Raw genomic sequence first — 26,086 nt, forward strand, 5'->3', positions numbered from 1 at the left:
CACACACACATCAGCAGCAGCTGTGTCTTTAGCCTAGGGTAACTGCACCCCGAGCGCACACACACCACTCAGCAGCAGCTGTGTCCTGATCCCAGGGTACCTGCACTACAGCACACACACCCCTCAGCAGTAGCTGTCCTGATCCTAGGGTACTTGCACCACAGCACACACACACTCCTCAGCAGTAGCTGTGTCTTGATCCCAGGGTACCTGCACCCCGAGAGCGCACACCCCTCAGCAGCAACTCTGTCCTGATCCCAGGGTTCCTACACTACAGCACACACACACCCTCAGCAGCAGCTGTGTCCTGATCCCAGGGTACCTGCACCCCACGCACACACCCCTCAGCAGTAGCTGTGTCCTGATCCCAGGGTACCTGCACCACAGCACACACACACCTTAGCAGTAGATGTGTCCTGATCCTAGGGTACCTGCACCACAGCACACACACACCTCAGCAGCAGCTGTGACCTGATCCCAGGGTACCTGCATCCCGAGCACACACACCCTCAGAAGCAGCTGTGTTCTGATGCCAGGGTATCTGCACCCCAGCAGACACACCCCTCAGCAGCAGCTGTCTCCTGATCCCAGGGTACCTGCACCACAGCGCACACACACACCCCTCAGCAGCAGCTGTGCCCTGATCCTAGGGTACCTCTCCCCCCCCCCCCATAAAAATAGCACCCCCCCAGCACACCTCTGTCCACTTCGCACGTCTGTACATCAATTAGCGCTCATATGTCTGCTGCATTCAGTTACAGAAGAATGACACAGCCTGGGGGATTCCCTGCAAAGCCTGAGTGTTCTGGTGGTGAGCTGTGAATGAGTGAACGAGCAGCGCAGTGAGTGAGCTGCGCAGTCGGTGCCAGACGAGCTCTGTCTAAACTTAAGTGACTGAGTTTCGCAGTCAGTGCCAGCCGAGCTCTTTCTAAAGTGAATGAAGCTCTTTCTAAAGTGAATGAGTGGCACAGTCAGTGCCAGCCGAGCTCTTTCTAAAGTGAATGAGCAGCGCAGTCAGTGTCAGCTGAGCTCTTTCTAAAGTGAATGATTGGCACAGTCAGTGCTAGCCGAGCTCTTTCTAAAGTGAATGAGTGGCGCAGGCAGTGTCAGCCGAGCTCTTGCTAAAGTGAATGAGCAGCGCAGTCAGTGTCAGCTGAGCTCTTTCTAAAGTGAATGATTGGCACAGTCAGTGCTAGCCGAGCTCTTTCTAAAGTGAACGAGTGGCGCAGGCAGTGTCAGCCGAGCTCTTGCTAAAGTGAATGAGCGGCGCAGTCAGTGCAGCCGAGCTCTTGCTAAAGTGAATGAGCGGCGCAGTCAGTGCAGCCGAGCTCTGTCTAAAGTGAATGAGCAGCGCAGTCAGTGCCAGCCGAGCTCTTGCTAAAGTGAATGAGTGATCAGTGCCTGGAGTGTCTTCAGTCCTTGAATAGCTGTTACTGCCGCTGCGCCCCCTCGTCCACAATGATCTCTGCGTCCTTCTACATTTTTACCATTTTCGCTCTGAGGTTTCAGGTAACAGTTGCAAATCAACGAGCCAGTTCCGAAAAGGCAGAACTCTGCGGAAACTACGCGAAATCTCCACATCTGTTGTTTAAAGGCGAAACCAGCAGGCAGCCTTGGCTACCCCCAGTCATCGCTTTGTGATATAAGTAATGGTACATGGTCTCCTGAACTGAGCTAACCCCGAGTGCCCCGGGGCTCGAAGACTGACGGTAAAACCTCCCCCGCTGGATTTTTAGTTTCTCTCGAAGAACAGTCCAGTGTCTTATGGCCTCGGGATGGTTTAAAGTTCCCAGATTTAACTGGACTGCAGGAGGAAGCTGTCTTGGTGTTCTCATGGCCTGAAGATGGCTTTTTCATCTGGGGAAAGAAAGATATCTATAGATCCAAAGAACCCACCCTGACCTGAAGATGGCTTTTTCATCTTGGGAAAGAAACATATCTATAGATCCAAAGAGCCCACCCTGACCTCACAGAAACAGGCTAGAGACCACATACAAGCTTCCCAGGAAACCCTGTACACAACACTCAAAACACAAACTTCAAAGTCCCAGAAAACATGCAATCTCAAAGTAAAAAAGACTTGCAGAACACAAAAACAGAATGCCCAACCGAAGCTGCAGAACTGGGAAACACAACTCACAAATCACACCACCAAAGCCACCCAGAATCTGGGGCAACCACTTCAAGCATGGACAAGTTTTGTGCCCCCCCCCCCAACTCTCCCAAATTCATCCTGATCCATGATTCTCCGCCATCGCCCTGCCTGGGCCCAGGCAGAGGCCTATCTGAAGGTCGACTGGATGGTTTCAAAGGCGAGGACTTATCAAAATGTTCCCTGAATCTAAGTATCAAACAGGGCTGGTGCCAGCACATATTAAATAGCGTGGATTCAGCCCCATCCCTCCCCAATGTGCGCTCACCCCCAGCTTTGAAGTGTGAGCGGCGCATTACCCGCGAGACAGCTCCGCCGCGCTTTGAAGCTTGCCTTTGATAGCGCCATTCCTCCTCTTGACGAGCACTTGCTTTCCACAGGCTGCCTACCCTGGTCGGGGTAATTAGCCAAGCTGTAGCATTTACATACATCGCCTTCGCGAACATGGGGACTCAACGGATCTGCTTGTGTTCCCTTTAGCGCTAAGTAGTGTCGAATGCAAGACGCGGTCCAGGTAGGAGCCAGCAAGAGGAGCATTGGATGTGACATGTCTGAGGGCCTGGAGGACCCAGAAGGCGTCAATCTGACAGGCAGTCGCTCAGCCTCCATCTGCCATCCTAGCCCCTGATACCAGCAGAAGGTTGAGGAAGGATACAGAATTTGTTACAATACACAGCGGGAAATACAGACTTGTGGTATCTTCCCATATAAACCAACGATCCTCTCGCCATCATCAACAACGCATTGGGAGCCGATGGCGCACATGGTGGGGCCTCAAGGCCACGGTGTGTGTGTGACCAAAGAGGCTGCTGGAGGACCGCCAATGGTGAGGTAGAAAGGCAAACAAGACTGAAAATTTGTTGAGGGAGGAGAGGTGTTGATGCTAGTGAGATGTTGGGTCAAGGCTGCAAATTCTTGGTTTTCTGGGTCGACTGATGACCATAGAGTCATGTGTGGACTTTCAGGCTCAACCTACAGGAAGGAACAAGGTTCTACGGACTAGTCAGCCACAGTCGCCCTCTTTAAACTAAGATTGCAGACTTTGCTGCCGGTAACATGTCTGGAGGAAGTCAACTCATCTAGATTCTTTCTGCGGATACCATGAACCAGTGGTTATCATCCAAGCCAGAATTCCGGGGAGACAGAGTAAAGTCATCGCTTTCACATGAGATGCAGTGGAAGAGAAGCCATTTATGGCACCTCAAAACCTACTGCACTAGCTCTAGCTTCTCAAAGGAGCTTTGTATGCGCCAAGAAGACTCAGGATGAAAACTGACCTCTATATGAAACAGGATTCCTCACATCACACATAACCGATAACAGAGTTTTGTTGTGCCAGCGATGAGAAACCACTTTCGACCAATGTCGGTGTTAAAGTGGCTCTCACTAAAAGCATGTCATCACCACCACCACACCGGATGGAGGCAGAACAGGCATAAACTTTCCACCACTGGCCTCCTCCAGAACAAAAACGATTTTCAAGATACAAGATCCTCGTTGGAGGAAGCTGGACTACCTCTCTGAGATTCTAGGCCACCTGGGTAGAGTGAAAAACCCATAATGACAAAATTGCCTTTGTCAGTATAAATCTCCCACGTTCTGGTTCCTTCCGAAATAGGGTTCACGCACCTGTTCGTAAAGGAGGTTCACACTCGCTCAAAAAGGGCCTGATCTAGAGTCTGGGAGATGAGGTTATTCCATCAGAGACGTGATGGATTTCCCATCCGCCATATTACGACTCCATTATTTCCTATTCAGGATATCTGTCATGTTTGTGACGGAGTAACCCGTCCGCCAAATTCTAATTCGTGCCCTAACTTGGTAACTTAACTGGCGATCTGATTTCAGAAATACCATTCTCTAACCTGTCCTTGGGAGGAACAATGGTAAAAGTACCTTCTGAATCTGGGGCAGCTCTTACATTTCCACGACATGTGGTAGGCTAACGTGGCTTGTTCCACACAGATACTGGACTCATGGCGAGTACTGTACGCACTGACTCTGAGTGTATTACGTGGCTGGTTGTGTTACAAGCTACAGTTAGTTGTAATGCATTCTCTCCTTAGATTCTCTGTTCCCTGCTGCTCAGCCACTGGGTGATGTCATTGAATGTATGGAGAAGGGGGGGCATTAATGAAAGATCCACGATTGTCGTGGTATACAGTTCTTATACAGTGTCCTTGTGCCAACTCGGGGGAACAACACTACACATTGGAGGCACCAGAAACAAGAAGCCAGTGAACCAAGGCAATCCCATCCCCCCGCTGGCATCATGGGTGGGCATCCTTCCGTGCGATGCGTGTCGCCGACACCGGCCCCCAGGACCTGACGCTGTCGGTAACAGGGCATGCTATAGATGGCATGAGGATGAGGGGGTGACTGAAAACAAAGGAATAGTGCTTGACGACATAGCATCAGAGTCACAGTAGATAAACCTGGCACCAATGTCCGGCCCTATCGTTATCCCAGGTCAAGGAACAATCGTCATAAAGGACAGGCGCCGTCTGATGTCACACAGACGAAAAACCTAGCATCCAACGCTGACTGATGACGTCCACAACAAAACAAAAAGAAAAGAAGGGAAACACCGACAATTCCAGACCCAACCACTAGATGGCGGAATATTGGAGGGCATCTGAATCCAGAAAAGGATTTATGCTGCAAAACCAGGCATCCAGTGAACATGCTGCAGAGAAGCTGCTTAAAAACCTGTTGAGAATATATTCATAAAAACACTGGAAGTGGGCCTGCTGTCACCTACAGGCTTTCCGGACTGGAATGTGCATACGGAAGGCCACCATGCTGCTTTCAGTCTTGTCTGTGACCAGTCTGGCAACATACTCACGTTTAAGCCTGGTCCACAGTGCCCAGTAAGAACTGGTACCCAGGGGGTTCCAGACAGATCTTGCCACTCAGACCACATCATCTCTCCGTGGTGGACAAGCCTTATCCTGAGGTAACTCTGCAGGTACCCACCCATTCAGAAGAGAATAAGTCACAATTAACACACACGAGACCACAACACCAACTGCGCTCACCCTACAATGCCTTGAAGCGGCCTGTGTACACGTGCTAAGTACGAGAGTAACAATTCATTGATGGTTTGTGGGCTCGAGTAATTCCCATAATAAATTGTAGATATGAGGGACCCTCCATGTTACTTCTATATGCAGGACGGATTGTCCACGGGCTCCTCTCTGCTGGAGAACCATTCCAAAAAGAAGTCAGGGAGGAAGAAGACTGAACCTTACATGAGCTTAAATGGTCAGTTCATAGTCTCACGCCATCATTCTGGAAATGGTGCTATTCCCTCCATAGGAAAGGGCCTAGAGAAGATGAATTGACTTTGTGCAGTGATACCTCATGGAATGGTCATCTCCAAGTTGGGAAGAAGAAGTTTTCAGAATCTGCTAAACCACTCAAAGGCCTGAAACTGACCAGTACCTGAAGCAACCCAAGATATCAGGGTGGAACAGGTGAGACAGCCCATGAACTGGAATTCTCGTTCGTCTTCAAGGGAGATGGGCCTTGTGTTGAAAGAACCAGTTCTGCAAGGTTAAGAAGTACAAACGCAGCGATGGGGCACCTGCCTTTATACCCCGAAACCTACTTGCGGCACAGCTTGCATGCAGCATTAATTCACTTTTTAAATCCTGATTACCTTTATTAAACAAATTATAAACTACAGTATCCAAGAAATATCACACACAAAAGCAACAGTAAAACAGACCTTCACAGAGTTAAAAAACATAAGAAAGAAAATGACCGGTGAAAAATAAAATAAGAGCCATTCCACAACACCAGATAATCATTTCGTCAAGACTTACAAGGGTGAGATCATCCTAACGAACATAATGATTTTATTAGTCACCACAATGATACTTAACATAAACCAATACCATTACCTTCTTACGCAAATCACCCTGACCCTCACCCCAAACACACGAGTCTGGCAGAAGACACATGGCCAGGCACCCTCTGCATAAACATCAAACTCAAAACCTCTTTCTCAAGGTCAGGGTGTATATGCAAAAGTTCTGAAGGGACTGCATCCGCAAAGCTTTGCAGTAACAAGAAATATCCACCTCAAACTGCAGTTCCATCACTTTTAGGCTGTCCAATGTCCACTTTCTAGAGAGGACCAGGCATATCCAAGCCAGTCAGACCACGCGCCTTAAAAGGAGCCGTCAGAAAACAAGTACCAGGGCAAGCCACCAGGACAATCCAAATTCCCACCAATGCTAGCATCTCGGCCACTGGTTCTTGCCACAGGCCTAGCCGTGTCCTCCTGACAGCACCAAGGTCTTCGACTGCAGCTGGATCACAAGGCTCACAGTCTGCTCTGGATGGAGCAGATCTCTGCGCTAGGTTTATAGTAGATGTGCAGTAGCTACACGGCTGCTGTACTTGGATCATGCATCCATCACAGAGCGGTAACTGGGGGTTGGCTGTGTTCTCAGGGCTTGAGAAGCACAGTGTCTTGTCCTCGCAGCCGGTCAGTGAAGACACCTTTGTGATCTCAGCTACAAGTGTGGAGCATCTACCTAGAGATACTCCAGGTCCAACAAGGGTCCCAGGAGTATGGCGGCATGGGCCAGTTGCTGCCCATTCGCATGCACAAACTGGGTTTTGTGGTGTGTAAATGGTGGTTGGAGACCTCAATCCTGGAGAGGTCTGCTGTTGTGGCTGACAGAATCAGATCTTTTCTGATCCAACTGTTACTCCAAGGATCTCCTCCACTGTGGTTCTCTCAAGGAAGGACATGGTGTCCGGGAACACGTGGGAAGGTTGTGCGAGAAAAGCAGTCAAGCCTGGCACTGGGAAGCATGATCTTACTCCCAAGTTTCATTCCTGTATTCAGACGGGCAGATGTCAATGCACAATCTCAAAAAAGAAGGGAGCACTATCAAATCACAATGGGGCACCCGGGTAAATCAATTATATGGCCAACCTCTCCCCATCATAATGCAGTTAATGGCTGCCAATGAGCCCTCCGTCAAGCACACTCCTTTTTCATGCGCAACCCCCTTCCGCCACAGCAAGCTGTGGAGGGAGGAGGCTTGGCGTGAAGGTGGAGTGTTTTTGACGGATGGCTTATTGGCGGCCATTCATTGCATGGTGGCGGTGAGAGGTTCCTCCACATTCGCGTAGAAGGAGGTTTGTGAGGAACCACAGAATTTGCAACATATTGTTCTCCCCTGACGAAGTCTTTTTGGAGGTACGAAAGGCAATGGCTGGGTGGGATGTTTGAATTGAAGAATACAAGTTTTTGGAGGACTCTACATTACAACTCCTGTGTATCTATGGACTGAATGAAGACCTTGCCATCTTGATGGACTCAATGGTGTCCAAGGTTATGGCTCTATAACTGAATTACCCAGAGGACCAATTGTGATTGGATAGCGCTCCGTCTCTGTTGAGATTGTTCTGTGAAGGTGGGGCCAGAGAGCAGTAGGACCCACTGAAGGTGTAGTGCTGTGACTTCAGCATATGTATATTAACATTGGTGTGGTCAGGGCAGTGCTTAATTTGTGATTCTTGTTTCCGGTGCTGAGCACCGGCACTGATTTTTGAGGGCCGGCGTTTATTCTTCTGCCTAAAGCCTTCGCTGCGAGCAAAAGACACACATGGAAAGACGGAGGAGGAGAAAAACGAAAAAGCATCAGAAAGGGAGAAAGCTGCAAGAATGAGCTGAAGGGGCAGAGAGTGGCTGTAAATGGATTAAAGAGGCCCGAGATGGCTTCAGTATTGCGCTTCCTCAGTATTCTTTGCTCGTACATATAATTGAAGCAGCCGCGTGTTTAAGAGAAGGGCCTTGGGCACCGGCATGTTTTTATTTACAAATTAAGCACCGGGTCAGGGTAAGCCTTTCTACTGCTTTGCTTTTTGATTTGTTCCAGATGTCACTGTACGTTTCAGGCAGACATATCAAGCATCGCGACAAAGAGGTGAACACGAGCGTCCTCCGCCAGCCTTGAAGTACGGAAGCCATTATCCCCATCCAAGAACAGGGCTGGCGCACAGGGCGCACGGATGGAAAACGGGGCCCTTGTTGACAACCGCTGACTTGCACAACTGTTTTCCCTTCGATGCCTGGAGTGGGGTAATGAAAGCTTTGGGTCCTTACAAGTACAGCGCCCAACATCCTTTGAGAAGCCGATGTGTGGCGAGACAGCGAGTGGAGCGGGAACACCTTGTTGGAAATAAACACATTTTCTTCTCATTATAACATGGCCTTTGGGCGCTGCACCGAGTTCCGCTCTCCATAATGAATTGTTTTCTTTCTTCCCATTTTAATAGGATTCATAACCAGGGATGCGGGCTCGAGGGAGCCGAGGGAAAGGTGCCCCTGCTGTCAGAGGTTAGTTCTGGTGGGCGTCTCAGCGAGGCGCTATACCCCCGGGACCGTGCTCGCCCCTAGGCTGGAAGGGGCCCGCTCTGTCTGTGGCTCTGGGGACAGAGGAGTTTTAAGTCCTGGACAAATTGGGCTCTGGTCTAGGGTCCATAGCTTTTGGGGGGCCCCGATAGAGCCAGCTCTGTTCTGCTGAGTCTTGCTCTGATGGCCTTGAATAATTCTTAAACAGCGCTGTTAAAAATACAGTTTTCCTTGAATTTATCTTTGATTTATGTGATGTGCGAGAGTTTATTACAGACATTTTGCAGAGAAATGCTGTTCATGTTTCATGCAACATCCATAAAAAAGTTTATTTTAGTTCACATATGAGAAGTTTGAGGGCGTCACAGAGATTATTTGCAGTAATAGTAGTGAGCTGCAGTTGTGTCACAATATTGCAAACACACCTCACTCTTCCTGAATATTAGATATAAACATTTTTAGAATTTGGACATGCCTGTGCGCTGTCAGTGACCTGGCCAAACAGGGATGAGAGCTGAAATTGGATCTTAAATTGAAAGCTGTTCTGAAAAGGGGCTCCCAAAATACGTTTGGCCCAGGGCCCCCAAAATCCTTAAGATATCCCTGTCTGGGGGAGCTAGAAGCGCTCAAGGAGGGATCGGGTCCTGGAAGCAGGTGAGGTCTTCTGCACCCCATCTCCAGCGCCTCGAGGAGAATGAATGAATGAATGAATGAAGGTGTTTATAAATTGCACAGCTACTGCGAGAGTGTCGCGGCGCTAAGCCGGAGCTCGCATCGGCGAGCACAGAGGACAGGCCCGGGCTTGTCAGGATCGTCCTGAACAGCGACAGTCGAAAGGGACTCTGATCTAAGAGAAATGTCAGGCTCTGATCTCGCATCAGAACCGGCGCCGCGCTCACAGGAGGCCTGCACATGGCGGAGCTGGGGTTACAGCGGAAAAAAGCGTGAATAATTTAAAGCCACTAGCAGCTGTGGCTTGTGATAACTCCAGCTTCTGAGTCGAGCAAGGTAACCTGGTGATCCCCAGATCTGGGTCTGGAGGGGTCCGCTTGCTGGTGGAGGTAGAGCAGGCGGCCATCGTGCAGAATGAATGACGTGACTCAGCGGAAAATGACATGGCTCAGCAAACAAGCATGTGCAATGCAATTGGTCTCGCGTTTGCTCGAGTTAGAGCTATTAGTGTTATTAATTCCTAACTGGACATTTCTTGCTTCATAAATTGAAAATGAAAAGTAAAACAGTTGACATAAGCGAGCCAATTCAAAGCACCAAAGCCGCCATGAGCGCGAAGGAAAGACACAAAAGGAAAAAGAAGTTTGCTTGCAGTCAAACGTGCAATTATCCAAGTAACAGGGTTGATCGCCAAGGCGGTAACAAAACTGCCCCAAGGAGGGACAAATGTAAAGCATTTACCAATAATAACAAAGGATTTTTGAAAGGCAAGCCCAGGAACGAGTGATGGTGATGGGCGTGGTTACAAGCCCACAGATAGATTACAACAGGCCAAAGCGCTTGCGTGCTTGACCTAAAAATGACGTGACTCAGTGAAAAAATGACGTGACTCAGCGATCATATGACCTGTCGGGATCTGAATCACTGCAAGATTCTACAGCTTTGATCTTTGTTCCATCCTGGTGTAAGGAAGAGGCCAGCTACCACCAGGAAGAGATGAGATGGGCAGAGAATGGTCCTGATGGGAAGCCACAACCCCCTCCTAAGTCGACCTGAGCCAGATCACCAGGGACCAGTCATCACAGCTCAATACGCCAGGGCTTACAGCTCCTACATCATGGCGTCGTGCAATACTTTCCAATATTGACAGGACCACTACAATTATGCAGCAATTTTTGCACAATTATAGGTTTGCCACATAATGCATCATCTGCCGCATAAGCTGCAGATTTTAACAAAAAAATGTTTCTAGCTCAAACAACAGTTTGAAAGTTACTAAAAATAAGACAACACGTGTTGCCTCGCAGAGGAAGGCCCTTTGCAAAGCCGGATTAGTCCCCTTTCTGTTGCTTATTGCTATACTTGGGTGTTAAACTGGTATTAATGAGGTGCAATCAATGTCCAGCGAGTGTTACCAATTTAAAACATGAATAAATAATGAATTAATATTACAAAAAGTGATGCATTATGTTGCATTATTTGCCTTTTCTTGCTGCGTAATTTACTCAACCCTGCCGTATAATTTAGCCCTCTCCCGCCGCATAATTCTAGTGGCCCAGAATATAACTTGTGACTGCACTGCGTTGTACCTGTTATAGGCCAGGAGTGAGGAAAAAAAGGCGTTAAAGGAAAAAAAAAAAAAGCGAGAAACTAAAAGTAAGAAAAAATTCGAAAAACATAATGCGAGCCAATGGTTAGTGAGGGGGAGAAAGAATTAATAGTTTGAAAAAAAGAAACTAAGCATTAAGGTTAGGGACAAATAAATAATGGGATTAGTGACAATGTTGAGATCAGAGATAGGATAAAGGGAAGGGCTAGATCGTAGACCGGGGCTGAGGTTATTCGCAGGGGCAGGGGAAGGCTTATGGGTGGAGGTAGGGATGATGGCTAGGGTGAGGACTAAGGGATTTGGAACAGGGCACAGGACACCTCTGGAGCGAGGTTTATTTTTAGAGCAGAGACCTTTCACCTTACCCAGTGGTATAAATGGACATTTAGAAGTGCGGGTACTCGCTTTTCAGAGTGCCTGTGAGCTCCCGAGAAGTGCTGGTACCCTCTCATTAAATGTATTGCATCAGTGCTGAGAAGTGCAGGTACTCTCCCTTTCACATTAAAGAAGTGCAAGTACTCAGTACCGCCAGTACTGGAGAATACCTGCCCATTTAAAGCACTGACCTAACCCGAGGCTTGGAGATGTCTCCTTTGTACTGCAGCTGGCTGCATTTACAAACACTGTATGAGTGAAACCTGGGCTCAGGGTGATTTGAAACCTCCTTGCCATTAGCAGCATCCTCTATATTTGTGGGAGAAGCCCAGTACGGGGGTGTCTTTGAATGGCTTGTCTGAGGAGACCTTCACGCCAACAACACTTTTGTCGCCTGATGAACTGCAGATCGGTAGACCTTTGTACTTTGAAGCTGGATAAAGAACACCAGATGAGGACACACATACATCAACAGCAAGTTTTACTGTTTAGAAAACACACCCAGCACATTTTGTTTACTCTCTGAATTCATTGTAAAGATATAATCGCAGATCAACAGCCTTCTAAAAATTGTGCCCCTTCCAGTTGTTTCTGAGCTTAATTACACAATTATATGTGGAAAAATACATTACAGAACAATGGTTCCCAACCTTTTGACTTCTGTGGACCCTCACTTTTTCATTACTGGAACCCCTGGACTCCCACTGAATCATTACTGGAATCCGGGGACCCCCCACTGAGTCATTACTGAAAGCTGGGGACCATATATGTTAATATTGTTTAATTTTCTAAGCAGTCGCGGACCCCCTGAGGTGGCTTCGCGGACCCCCAGTGGTCCCCGGACCACATGTTGGGAACCACTGTTATAGAAAATAAAACAAGCCAAAAATGTTCTTTTCACATTTTTTTGTGTAACTATTTTAACTTGTTTTTGCCCAGTAGACAAGCTGCATTTTACATGTGGAATTTCACCAGGCATCACATTCTTTATTGTGCTGTGACTTCCAGTGACATCATAGTGAATCACAGATGCTAATTAGCCCCCCAGCACTCCTCCACTGTTTGTCTTAGGACTTGTGCTCGGAGATAGCTCATCGCTTTGGGTTGGTGTTAGGGTAAGGGGGTCTTCATGTAGGGGTCTCATTAAGCATTTCATGGGAAGCTAGACGAGGAAAGGCTTTCTGAAATAATGGGAAAAAGACAAATGTTTTAATCTGTAGACAAATTCTCACTAAATGTGTTCAAGCTTTTTGCATTCTGCATTATAATTATAAATGTTTTCATCTAAAGGTCATTAAAAAAAAAAATTCACCTAAAGATTACTCGCTTGTGTCTCAGCTCTTAACATAGATTAGACTGTGACATCTTCTGGAGCCAAGAATTTCCTTTTTACATTTGTAAAGCACGATGAAGAAGTAGACAAGAAGTTTGTCTCTACAGACAAGCAGAGTGCCTTTGAATGCGAGAAGCTTGTCTTTGCAGACGAGAAGCTTGTCTTTGCAGACGAGAAGTTTGTCTTTGCAGACGAGAAGCTTACCTCTGCAGAAAGAGAAGCTCGCCATCTCTGCAGACGAGAACCTTGTCGCTGCAGGCCAGAACCTTGTCGCTGCAGGCCAGAACCTTGTCGCTGCAGGCCAGAACCTTGTCGCTGCAGGCCAGAACCTTGTCGCTGCAGGCCAGAACCTTGTCGCTGCAGGCCAGAACCTTGTCGCTGCAGGCCAGAACCTTGTCGCTGCAGGCCAGAACCTTGTCGCTGCAGGCCAGAACCTTGTCGCTGCAGACCAGAACCTTGTCGCTGCAGACCAGAACCTTGTCGCTGCAGACCAGAACCTTGTCGCTGCAGACCAGAACCTTGTCGCTGCAGACCAGAACCTTGTCGCTGCAGACCAGAACCTTGTCGCTGCAGACCAGAACCTGGCCTCTGCAGAACAGAGAAGGCTGCCTCTGCAGAACAGAGAAGCCTGCCTCTGCAGAACAGAGAAGCCTGTCTCTGCAAACAAGACGCTTTTGTCTGCAGATGAGAAGCTGCTTGCAGATGAGAAGCTGCTTGCAGATGAGAAGCTGCTTGCAGATGAGAAGCTGCTTGCAGATGAGAAGCTTGTCGCTGCAGAAGAGAACCGCGTCGCTGCAGAAGAGAACCGCGTCGCTGCAGAAGAGAACCGCGTCGCTGCAGAAGAGAACCGCGTCGCTGCAGAAGAGAACCGCGTCGCTGCAGAACAGAGAAGCCTGTCTCTGCAGAACAGAGAAGCCTGTCTCTGCAGAACAGAGAAGCCTGTCTCTGCAGAACAGAGAAGCCTGTCTCTGCAGAACAGAGAAGCCTGTCTCTCAGACAAGACGCTTTTGTCTGCAGATGAGGAGCTTGTCTCAGCAGACGAAAAGCTCGTCTCTGCCTACGAGAAGCTGCTTACAGAAGAGAAGAGTGTCTCTGCAGACGAGACGAGAAGTGTGTCTCTGCATACGAGAAGCTTGTCTCTGCATACGAGAAGCTCGTCTCTGCAGAAAGAGAAGCTCGTCTCTGCAGAAAGAGAAGCTCGTCTCTGCAGAAAGAGAAGCTCGTCTCTGCAGAAACAGAAGCTTGTCTTTGTAGGCAATAAGCTTGTCTCTGCAGAAAGAGAAGCTTGTCTCTGCAGAAAGAGAGGCTTGTCTCTGCAGAAAGAGAGGCTTGTCTCTGCAGAAAGAGAGGCTTGTCTCTGCAGAAAGAGAGGCTTGTCCATGCAGAAAGAGAGGCTTGTCCATGCAGAAAGAGAGGCTTGTCTTTGCAGACAACAAGCTTAACTCTGCAGATGAGAAGCTTTTCTCTGCAGACAAGAAGCTTGTCTCTGCGCAGATAGAGAAGCTTGTCTCTGCAGATAGAGAAGCTTGTCTTTGCAGATAGAGAAGCTTGTCTCTGCAGATAGAGAAGCTTGTCTCTGCAGATAGAGAAGCTTGTCTCTGCAGATAGAGAAGCTTGTCTGTGCAGACGGGAAGCTTGTCTCTGCAGATAGAGAAGCTTGTCTCTGCAGATAGAGAAGCTTGTCTTTGCAGACGGGAAGCTTGTCTCTGCAGATAGAGAAGCTTGTCTCTGCAGATAGAGAAGCTTGTCTCTGCAGATAGAGAAGCTTGTCTTTGCAGACGGGAAGCTTGTCTCTGCAGATGAGGGATGTGTCTCTATAGGCAATAAGCTTGTCTCTGCAGACAAAGAGCTTGTCTGCAGACTAGAAACTTGCTTGCAGACAAGACACTTGTCCCAGCAGTCTCTCCAGAAGAGAAGCTTGTCTCTGCAGAAAGAGAAGCGTGTCTCTGCAGAAAGAGAAGCGTGTCTCTGCAGAAAGAGAAGCGTGTCTCTGCAGAAAGAGAAGCGTGTCTCTGCAGACGGAGAAGCGTGTCTCTGCAGACGGAGAAGCGTGTCTCTGCAGACGGAGAAGCGTGTCTCTGCAGACGGAGAAGCGTGTCTCTGCAGACGGAGAAGCGTGTCTCTGCAGACGGAGAAGCGTGTCTCTGCAGACGGAGAAGCGTGTCTCTGCAGACGGAGAAGCGTGTCTCTGCAGACGAGAAGAGAAGCGTGTCTCTGCAGACGAGAAGAGAAGCGTGTCTCTGCAGACGAGAAGAGAAGCGTGTCTCTGCAGACGAGAAGAGAAGCGTGTCTCTGCAGACGAGAAGAGAAGCGTGTCTCTGCAGACGAGAAGAGAAGCGTGTCTCTGCAGACGAGAAGAGAAGCGTGTCTCTGCAGACGAGAAGAGAAGCGTGTCTCTGCAGACGAGAAGAGAAGCGTGTCTCTTCAAACGGGAGGCTTGTCTCTGCAGAGGAGAGGCTTGTCTCTGCAGAGGAGAGGCTTGTCTCTGCAGAGGAGAGGCTTGTCTCTGCAGAGGAGAGGCTTGTCTCTGCAGAGGAGAGGCTTGTCTCTGCAGAGGAGAGGCTTGTCTCTGCAGAGGAGAGGCTTGTCTCTGCAGAGGAGAGGCTTGTCTCTGCAGAGGAGAAGCCTGTCTCTGCAAACGAGAAGCCTGTCTCTGCAAACGAGAAGCCTGTCTCTGCAAACGAGAAGCCTGTCTCTGCAAACGAGAAGCCTGTCTCTGCAAACGAGAAGCCTGTCTCTGCAGAAAGAGAAGCCTGTCTCTGCAGAAAGAGAAGCCTGTCTCTGCAGAAAGAGAAGCCTGTCTCTGCAGAAAGAGAAGCCTGTCTCTGCAGAAAGAGAAGCCTTTCTCTGCAGAAAGAGAAGCCTGTCTCTGCAGAAAGAGAAGCAGAAAGAGAAGCCTGTCTCTGCAGAAAGAGAAGCCTGTCTCTGCAGAAAGAGAAGCCTGTCTCTGCAGAAAGAGAAGCCTGTCTCTGCAGAAAGAGAAGCCTGTCTCTGCAGAAAGAGAAGCCTGTCTCTGCAGAAAGAGAAGCCTGTCTCTCCCTGCAGAAAGAGAAGCCTGTCTCTCCCTGCAGAAAGAGAAGCCTGTCTGTCTCTGCAGAAAGAGAAGCCTGTCTGTCTCTGCAGAAAGAGAAGCCTGTCTGTCTCTGCAGAAAGAGAAGCCTGTCTGTCTCTGCGGAAAGAGAAGCCTGTCTGTCTCTGCGGAAAGAGAAGCCTGTCTGTCTCTGCAGAAAGAGAAGCCTGTCTGTCTCTGCGGAAAGAGAAGCCTGTCTGTCTCTGCGGAAAGAGAAGCCTGTCTGTCTCTGCGGAAAGAGAAGCCTGTCTGTCTCTGCAGAAAGAGAAGCCTGTCTGTCTCTGCAGAAAGAGAAGCCTGTCTGTCTCTGCAGAAAGAGAAGCCTGTCTGTCTCTGCAGAAAGAGAAGTCTGTCTGTCTCTGCAGAAAGAGAGGCTTGTCTGTCTCTGCAGAAAGAGAAGCTTGTCTGTCTCTGCAGAAAGAGAAGCTTGTCTGTCTCTGCAGAAAGAGAAGCTTGTCTGTCTCTGCAGAAGAGAAGCTTGTCTCTGGAGACGAGAAGCTTGTCTCTGCAGACGAGAAGCTTGTCTCTGCGGACGGAGAAGCGTGTCTCTGCGGACGGAGAAGCGTGGCTCTGCAGACGAGAAGAGAAGCGTGTCTCTGCAGACGAGAAGAGAAGCGTGTCTCTGCAGACGAGAAGAGAAGCGTGTCTCTGCAGACGAGAAGAGAAGCGTGTCTCTTCAAACGGGAGGCTTGTCTCTGCAGAGGAGAGGCTTGTCTCTGCAGAGGAGAGGCTTGTCTCTGCAGAGGAGAGGCTTGTCTCTGCAGAGGAGAGGCTTGTCTCTGCAGAGGAGAGGCTTGTCTCTGCAGAGGAGAGGCTTGTCTCTGCAGAGGAGAAGCCTGTCTCTGCAAACGAGAAGCCTGTCTCTGCAAACGAGAAGCCTGTCTCTGCAAACGAGAAGCCTGTCTCTGCAAACGAGAAGCCTGTCTCTGCAAACGAGAAGCCTGTCTCTGCAAACGAGAAGCCTGTGTCTCTGCAGAAAGAGAAGCCTGTCTGTCTCTGCAGAAAGAGAAGCCTGTCTGTCTCTGCAGAAAGAGAAGCCTGTCTGTCTCTGCAGAAAGAGAAGCCTGTCTGTCTCTGCAGAAAGAGAAGCCTGTCTGTCTCTGCAGAAAGAGAAGCCTGTCTGTCTCTGCAGAAAGAGAAGCCTGTCTGTCTCTGCAGAAAGAGAAGCCTGTCTGTCTCTGCAGAAAGAGAAGCCTGTCTGTCTCTGCAGAAAGAGAGGCTTGTCTGTCTCTGCAGACGAGAAGCTTGTCTCTGCAGACGAGAAGCTTGTCTCTGCAGACGAGAAGCTTGTTTCTGCAGACGAGAAGCTTGTTTCTGCAGACGAGAAGCTTGTTTCTGCAGACGAGAAGCTTGTCTCTGTAGAAAGAGAAACTTGTCTCTGCAGAAAGAGAAACTTGTCTCTGCAGAAAGAGAAACTTGTCTCTGCAGAAAGAGAAACTTGTCTCTGCAGAAAGAGAAACTTGTCTCTGCAGAAAGAGAACCTCGTCTTTGCAGACGAGAAGCTTGTCTCTGCAGATGAGGAATGTGTCTCTTTAGGCAAAACGCTTGCCTCTGCAGACGGAGACGCTTGTCTCTGCAGACGGAGAAGCTTGTCTCTGCAGACGAGAAGCATATCTCTGCACACGAGAAGCTTGCTCTGCAGAAAGAGGCTACTTCCTGAGCACTGTTCCCAGCTCTGGGAAGCTCCCCAGGAGCATGATGCCCATGTCCGGAGGCTACGTCTACAGCACTGTGTGAAGTTCTGGACGCAATTTCTTCAAGTGGATGAAGACAGCCCAGAGGAGTGGGCCACGATGAGACCAGGTTAGAATCAGACATCTGAGGAGGAGAGTCACCTTCCACAGAAGGAGGTGGGCCTATTTGAGAGAGTGACATTAGTACAAATTCAGATGAAACTGAGGAAAGCTAAAGGGAGGCTTAGGAATGACATGGAGACTTTCTTCACTGAAATAATGGTATGGTAGAAGATCCTGTCCAGTAAGGTTGGTGGAAGGAAAATAAGTAACTGATCATATCCTAAGGACAAAGGCAGAGGTGCAGTCTAACAAGAATGTACAGGGTGGCAGTGAGCACAAAAAGGGTAGACAGGAAGGGATCAGTGGTTCTTATATACCAGGAAATGTAAGACCAGATTGGCCCAGCGCTCCTTATATTCAAGGAAACTGTAGAATAGATGGGTCTGTGGTCTTGATATCCATGGAAACGACACTCAATAGGCCCGGCTTCACTTGTATCCCAACAAACAGCAGAACAGACGTGCCCAGCAGTCTTTAGATCCTAGGAAACAGCAGACTAGATGGGTCCAGAGGACTTGAGATCCAGGCAAACATCAGACTTGATGGGCCCAGAGGACTTTAGATCAAAGTTAACAGCAGATTAGATGAGCCCAGCAGTTCTTATATCTCAGGACCATTTGAACAGATGGGCTCAGTGGTCTCTGTATCCATAGAAACAGCACATCAGAACAACCCAGTGGTCTTTCTGTACCTGGAAATGGCAGGGCAGTCGGGTCCAGAGATCCTTAGATCTAAAGAAACCGTGGACCAGATGGGAACCGAGTTCCTTAAATCCAAGGAAACAGCAGACTAGATGGGTCCAGCGGTCTTTAAATGCACAGATGGGAGGAGAACCACATGGCTCTTTTACTGTGTATTGTGCCAGATGGAGACAAGATTCACCCCATCAGAGTACCATTAATGCTGCTGCTACCAGAGACTCACCTTGCCGTCTTCTGTGTAGACATTTTCATGATATCCTTTCACCACTGTGCGGTCAATGAAGAGACTTCGCATGACCATAACCACCTTGAGCACCTTCCCTAGAGTCACCTGGCAGGAGAGAGATAGATGACATGAGTTAGAGCACAGAAACCCCTTCATCCGCTCAACTGTCAGGAGAGAGAGAGAGAGACATTAGAGGAGCTGGGGGATAGAGAAAGGGAACCTGAGACAAGGAGAGAGAGAGAGAGACATCAGAGGAGCTGGGGGAGAAAGCAAGGGAACCAGAGAGAGAAGTAGCTGGGGGATAGAGGAAAGGAAACTGAGACAAGGAGAGAGAGAGAGAGACAACAGAGGAGTTGGGGGACAAAGCAAGGGAACCAGAGAGAGACATCAGAGGAGCTGGGGGATAAAGCAAGGGAACCAGAGAGAGACATCAGAGGAGCTGGGGGACAAAGCAAGGGAACCAGAGAGAGACATCAGAGGAGCCGGGGGACAAAGCAAGGGAACCAGAGAGAGACATCAGAGGAGCCGGGGGACAAAGCAAGGGAACCAGAGAGAGAAGGAGCTGGGGTATAGAGGAAAGGAAACTGAGACAAGGAGAGAGAGAGAGACATCAGGGGAGTTGGGGGACAAAGCAAGGGAACCAGAGAGAGAAGGATCTGGGGGATAGAGGAAAGGAAACTGAGACAAGGAGAGAGAGAGAGAGAGAGAGAGAGAGAGACATCAGGGGAGTTGGGGGATAAAGCAAGGGAACCAGAGAGATACATCAGAGGAGCTTGGGGATAAAGCAAGGGAACCAGAGAGAGACATCAGAGGAGCTGGGGGACAAAGCAAGGGAACCAGAGAGAGACATCAGAGGAGCTGGGGGACAAAGCAAGGGAACCAGAGAGAGACATCAGAAGAGCTGGGGGATAAAACAAGGGAACCAGAGAGAGACATCAGAGGAGCTGGGGGACAAAGCAAGGGAACCAGAGAGAGAAGGAGCTGGGGGATAGAGGAAAGGAAACTGAGACAAGGAGAGAGAGAGAGACATCCGAGGAGTTGGGGGACAAAGCAAGGGAACCAGAGAGAGACATCAGAGGATCTGGGGGATAAAACAAGGGAACCAGAGAGAGACAGTAGAGGAGTTGGGGATAGAGCAAGGGAACCAGAGAGAGAGATCAGAGGAGCTGGGGATAGAGGAGAGGAACCTGAGACAAGGAGAGACAGAGAGAGACATCAGAGGAGTTGGGGGACAAAGCAAGGGAACCAGAGACAGAAGGAGCTGGGGGATAGAGGAAAGGAAACTGAGACAAGGAGAGAGAGACATCAGAGGAGTTGGGAGATAAAGCAAGGGAACCAGAGAGAGACATCAGAGGAGCTGGGGGATAAAGCAAGGGAACCAGAGAGAGACATCAGAGGAGCTTGGGGATAAAGCAAGGGAACCAGAGAGAGACATCAGAGGAGCTGGGGGATAAAGCAAGGGAACCAGAGTGATACATCAGAGGAGCTGGGGACAAAGCAAGGGAACCAGAGAGAGAAGGAGCTGGGGGATACAGGAAAGGAAAGTGAGACAAGGAGAGAGAGAGAAAGACAACAGAGGAGATGGGGGACAAAGCAAGGGAACCAGAGACAGAAAGAGCTGGGGGATATAGGAAAGGAAACTGAGACAAGGACACAGAGAGAGACATCAGAGGAGTTGGGGGATAAAGCAAGGGAACCAGAGAGATACATCAGAGGAGCTTGGGGATAAAGCAAGGGAACCAGAGAGAGACATCAGAGGAGCTGGGATAAAGCAAGGGAACCAGCGAGAGACATCAGAGGAGCTGGGGACAAAGCAAGGGAACCAGAGAGAGAAGGAGCTGAGGGATAGAGGAAAGGAAACTGAGACAAGGAGAGAGAGAGAGAGACATCAGAGGAGTTGGGGAATAAAGCAAGGGAACCAGAGAGAGACATTAGAGGAGCTGGGGGATAAAGCAAGGGAACCAGAGAGAGACATCAGAGGAGCTGGGGGATAAAGCAAGGGAACCAGAGAGAGACATCAGAGGAGCTTGGGAATAAAGCAAGGGAACCAGAGAGAGACATCAGAGGAGCTGGGGGATAAAGCAAGGGAACCAGAGAGAGACATCAGAGGAGCTGGGGATAGAGCAAGGGAACCGGAGAGAGAGATCAGAGGAGCTGGGGATAGAAGAAAGGAACCTGAGACAAGGAGAGAAAGACATCAGAGGAGCTAGGGCATAGAGCAAGGGGACCAGAGAGAGACATCAGAAGAGCTGGACATAGAGCAAGGGAACCAGAGAGAGAGATCAGAGCAGCTGGAGGTAGAGCAAGGGAACCAGAGAAAGGCAATACAGTAGCCAGATGTTATAGCAAAGGAACCAAGAGAGAGACAGAGACCGACCTCAGAGGAGCCAGGTGTTATAGCAAAGAAACCAATAGTGAAAGAGGGATCAGAGAGGCCAGATGTTATAGCAAAGGGATAGAGAGAGATCAGAGGAGCTAGGTGTCATAGCAAATGAACCAAGAAAGAGACATCAGAGGAGCGAGATGTTAGGGAAAAGAAGTCCAATAGACAAATATATCAGGGGAGCTGGGGTTAGAGCAAAGAAACCCTCCTTTAGTCTGAGAGAGAGAGGGAGAGAGAGACAGCGAGAGAGAGAGAGTGAGAGACAGGAGGTGAGAGAGAGTGAGAGACAGGGAGAGATAGATAGATATGCATCAGGGAAGCAGGTCACTGCACAAAAACCCATTCCAGGGGTCAAGAGACATCTTATGAACAAGAGTCTGTCCACAGGAGCCCAGGAAGGAAAGGAAGAGGGGCAGAGAGGTGTCTGACCAGCAGTGGCCAGAGCACAGCAACGCTAGAGGCCCTGGAGGAGCAGGGGAGAGCAGAGAAGTCCCTTCTCCATGGTCACCTTCCAAGAGGGGGAGAGACAGGGAGACAACAGAGGAGCTGAGGGTAACTACAAAGGAACCCAGGAGAGAGATCAGGGGATCTGAGGTCACAGCACAGAAATCACCTATGCAGGTAACCTGCCAGGAGAAAGGAAAGCTACCTTAACATCAGAAAAGCAGGCTCAATGCACAGAAACACCTCTGATGGGGCAAGAGACATCATACAAGTAAGGGCCAGAGCACAGGAAGGAGAGGGAGAGGAGAGGAGTGGGGAGGAAGACAGAGACCCATCTGATGAGCAGGGGCCACAGCAAAGGAACCAGAGGAGGACATCAGAGGAGAAGAGGGCAAAGCACAGAAACATCTCTCATGGGTCAAGAGACATCATACAAGTAGGGGCCAGAGCACAGGAAGGAGAGGGAGAGGAGAGGAGAGGAGCGGGGAGGAAGACAGAGAGGCACATCTGATGAGCAGGGGCCACAGCAAAGGAACCAGAGAAGGACATCAGAGGAGAAGAGGTCAAGGCACAGAAACACCTCTCATGGGTCAAGAGACATCATACACGTAGGGGCCAGAGCACAGGAAGGAGAGGGAGAGGACAGGAGTGGGGAGGAAGACAGAGAGACACATCTGATGAGCAGGGGCCACAGCAAAGGAACCAGAGAAGGACATCAGAGGAGAAGAGGGCAAGGCACAGAAACATCTCTCATGGGGCAGGACAGAGCAAGACAGAGAGGGGGAGAGAGTGAGAGACATCGTAGGAGCAGCGGCTACAACACAGTGCCCCCTTCCTAAGGGCCAGGAGAGCGACAGAGAGATCAGAGGAGCAGAGGCCAGAGTACATAAACCCATTCCCAAGGGCCAGCTGACTAGAGAGAGAAATCAGAAGAAGTGGAGCTAGATGCATAAAGAGTCACCTGCTTGGAAACATAAACATGTATGAAACAAATGAGGTAAACCCAGTAACCCCTGGGCCCGGGTATACAAATATAGTAAACAATATTTTTTGGCCCAGAAGGAAGTGTGACCCTCGACTTACACGGTATAAACACTTTATCTCTATATCCTATTAAATCATAATGTAGCAATTTTATTTAGGATATGGCGAAATCAAGAATTAGGATATCTCAAAATATATATCAAAAATATTTTAGGTGCTCCTAAAGTGACGGCGCAGTGAACGTGAATCATGTGAAAAAAAGGCCACAGTGTTATGTACAATATATACAGAATTGTGGTTAAAAAAATAGTGATCTTCAAATTAGACCCCTTCGATCCAGGTGTCCTGAAGTCACTATCTATATCAAGCAATACTCCACAATGAATTATGTCGACGTTTTGACCCCACAGCTAAGAACTAATCATTACAGGGTCATCATCAGGACAGAAGTCTTTGTTATAGGCAGCAACCAGGAAAGCAAGAGGTGTTCGGGTATGTCATATCTCTTCCTTCTTGCTGTCTTTAGTTCAAAGCCTTCAACAGACTTTATCCCCCTAATCCTTCATGTACACTAAATTTCAATCTTGTGGTGTCTCCCCCCCAGGTAGCATTATGTAAATCTTCTACTTGTCTTTTAGCGAATAATGTCTCCCTGGGGACTGAATCCTCACAAAGATTTTATTGCAGGATAAAGGGGAGACCAAGTGGCATCTCTCATAAACAGACAGTGAGAGGGACATCAGATGAGCAGGGGTCAGAGCTCAGAACCTCCTTCATTTAAGAGAAGAAAGGGCAGTGCACAAAAACACCTTTGCCAGGGTCACCTGCCTACAGGGGGTTGCGGGAGGGGGGGAGAGAGAGAGAGAAAGCAACAGGGGCCGAGGACAGAAGTCGCTTCCCCTGGGTTATATGCCTGGAGAGAGAAGCTGAGTGAGAGACTGAGACCTCACCAACTAAAGCCATCACTCCTCTCCTGGTCAACTGCAAAGCCATTGAAAAAGCAGTCTATGTTCAACTCCAAGATCACATCAATGCTGACCATGACCTGCAAGACTACCAAGTCACAATAGAGATCTTGCTGTAGTACAGAGACCGCTACGTTCACAGGTGAAAACGATCCCTGCTTCCTTGAACCTCTCAGCTGCCTTCGACACTACTGATCATTGCCCCCTCATACACACCCTGGAGTGTTGAAGGGATTCACCAGGAACGTCCTTCACTGGTTGTCTACCTTTCCATAAAACACTAGTTTGTTCACCTGGGCAACTACAGGTCAAGACATGCTCCCCACCACCTGAAGAATCCCGTAGTGTCTCCTGCCATCCTCAACCTCTACATGCATGTGCTCTGCTCTCAGATAACAGTACCACGACTCTCCCAGAGGCTGACCATACGCAACAGAAATTGAAAAGGTCGCTTCTGTTTCAGACAAGCAACACCTCATACACTGCACATCGCCCAGACTTCCTGAGTACCCTGTGCCTCCCTGAAGCTCAAGACAACCAAGATATATTTTCCAAGAACAAAGAACAAGAATCAGCACAAATCTGGCTCTTTGAATTAACAGCTTCAAACACCAACTTTCATCTCTTTGACTCATCCTAGAGAGCAACCTTGCGCTCAAGGAACACTCTGCCAACACAAATGCAGGCCTTGGACCAGTGCTCTCTTCTAAAGAGAGGAAAACTGTTTCTTCTAGAAGGAGGCTTCAGAACTCCTGTTCAAGCCCTTGCACTCTCGCACCTGGATGGTGGTAACGTCCTGCTCTATGGCCTCCCAAACTCTAAACTTGGCACATCTGAAGGGCATCCTACACACCGCAGCACAATGTATGAAATATGATCACATCACCAGCATCCTGATGGAGCACCACTGGCTCCCCATGACAGCCCGCATCATCTTCAAAAAACATCTGCATCGTTTACAAAGCCATCACGACCAGCAACCCTGCTGATCTTGCAGACATGTACACCATCTGTGGTGATTCTTGGCACAACCACAGCCTGGGCCATCAAACTGCAGACTAAGAAGTGTAAAAAGGAACAAACAAAGTGACATGCGTTTTCCATCTATGCACCTAGGGTCTAGAAGAACACCCCCGTACCCGTAAGGGCTGCCCCATTGTTGCTCAATTTAGGAAACAGTTGCAGGCTCCCTTCTTTAAAGACCACTATATCACAACTCATTTACCACCCACAAGCCAGCTAGCTCACCTATCGCATGTTGCAGATGTAGAAAAACACACCTTTTCTAGAGGAACCCCCTTTACCAGGGTCACCAGCCAGGAGACAAAGTGAGACAGAGAATGGAGGGGCCGGGGACTGAGGTCTGAAACACATTCCCTGGGTGGAGGGAAAATAAAGGAAGCAAGACAGTGAGAGTGGTAGAGAAAGAGAGAAATCAGAAGAGTAAAGTCAGAGCACTATATAAAATAAAAAATAAAAATATATATATATATATAATGCTCACACTCCCTCCTTTAGTAAAAGGAAAACAAGCACTCCGTGTAGCAAGGTGAACTAAAAACTTTATATAACTTTTATTTATAGTGAGGGAGAACAGGAATGTGTTTTGGCATAAAATGCCGTTGTCAGCCTTTATCCCGAAACACATTCCTGTTCTCCCTCGCTAAAAGCAATAAAGTCTGTAGTTCACCATGCTACACGGAGTGCATGTCTTCCTTTTACTAAACGAGGGAGTGTACATTTTCTGAGGCGGTAGGCGCACATCACATTATGGGCAACACCTGGGGGTGGGTGGGTGTTTGTGTATATCTCTATGTAGGCAAGTACCATCATGCCTGGCATGTTACCCCCATTTTCACTGTATGTATGTATGTTTTAGCCCCTGTGTCACTGGTAACCTGCTAGGCAGGACCCCAGTGCTCATAGTATGTGCCCTGTATGTATTCCCTGTGTGGTGCCTAACTGTATCACTGAGTCTCTGCTAACCAGAACCTCAGTGTTTATGCTCGCTCTGCTTTCTAAATTTATCACTGCAGGCTAGTGACTAAATGTACCAATTCTCATTGGCACACTGGGACACCCATATAATTCCCTTGTATTTGGTACTTAGGTACCCAGGGTATTGGGGTTCCAGGAGATCCCTATGGGCTGCAGCATTTCTTTTGCCACCCATAGGGAGCTCTGACAATTCTTACACAGGCCTGCCACTGCACCCTGAGTGAAATCTATATTTCACAGCCATTTTTCACTGCACATAAGTAACTTATAAGTCACCTATATGTCTAACCTTCACCTGGTGAAGGTTGGGAGCCAAGTTACTTAGTGTGTGGGCACCCTGGCACTAGCCAAGGTGCCCCCACATCGTTCAGGGCAAATTCCCCGGACTTTGTGTATGCGGGGACACCATTACACGCGTGCACTATACATAGGTCACTACCTATGTATAGCGTCACAATGGTAACTCCGAACATGGCCATGTAACATGTCTAAGATCATGGAATTGTCCCCCCCAATACCATTGTGGTATTGGGGGGACAATTCCATGATCCCCCAGGTCTCTAGCACAGAACCCGGGTACTGCCAAACTGCCTTTCCGGGGTTTCCACTGCAGCTGCTGCCAACCCCTCAGACAGGTTTCTGCCCTCCTGGGGTCCAGGCAGCCCTGGCCCAGGAAGGCAGAACAAAGGATTTTCTCTGAGAGAGGGTGTTACACCCTCTCCCTTTGGAAATAGGTGTGAAGGGCTGGGGAGGAGTAGCCTCCCCCAGCCTCTGGAAATGCTTTGATGGGCACAGATGCTGCCCATCTCTGCATAAGCCAGTCTACACTGGTTCAGTGATCCCCCAGCCCTGCTCTGGCGTGAAACTGGACAAAAGAAAGGGGAGTGACCACTCCCCTGATCAGTACCTCCCAGGGGAGGTGCCCAGAGCTCCTCCAGTGTGTCCCAGACCTCTGCCATCTTGGAAACAGAGGTGTTGGGGGCACACTGGACTGCTCTGAGT

At 49.0% G+C, this 26,086-nt stretch overlaps 1 protein-coding gene across 1 annotated transcript in view; it reads right to left on the minus strand.

The window, feature by feature from the left end:
- The window catches only part of MED27 (mediator complex subunit 27), a 602,008-nt gene that overhangs the window by 77,400 nt on the left and 498,522 nt on the right, over window positions 1–26,086 (minus strand). The window contains exon 5 of the mRNA XM_069237101.1: window positions 18,308–18,415. Within this exon, the coding sequence (XP_069093202.1) occupies window positions 18,308–18,415 (108 nt within the window). The remainder of the gene's footprint in view (window positions 1–18,307; window positions 18,416–26,086) is intronic.

Source organism: Pleurodeles waltl, chromosome 6 (genome assembly GCF_031143425.1).
Source record: "Pleurodeles waltl isolate 20211129_DDA chromosome 6, aPleWal1.hap1.20221129, whole genome shotgun sequence".
Lineage (NCBI taxonomy): Eukaryota > Metazoa > Chordata > Amphibia > Caudata > Salamandridae > Pleurodeles > Pleurodeles waltl.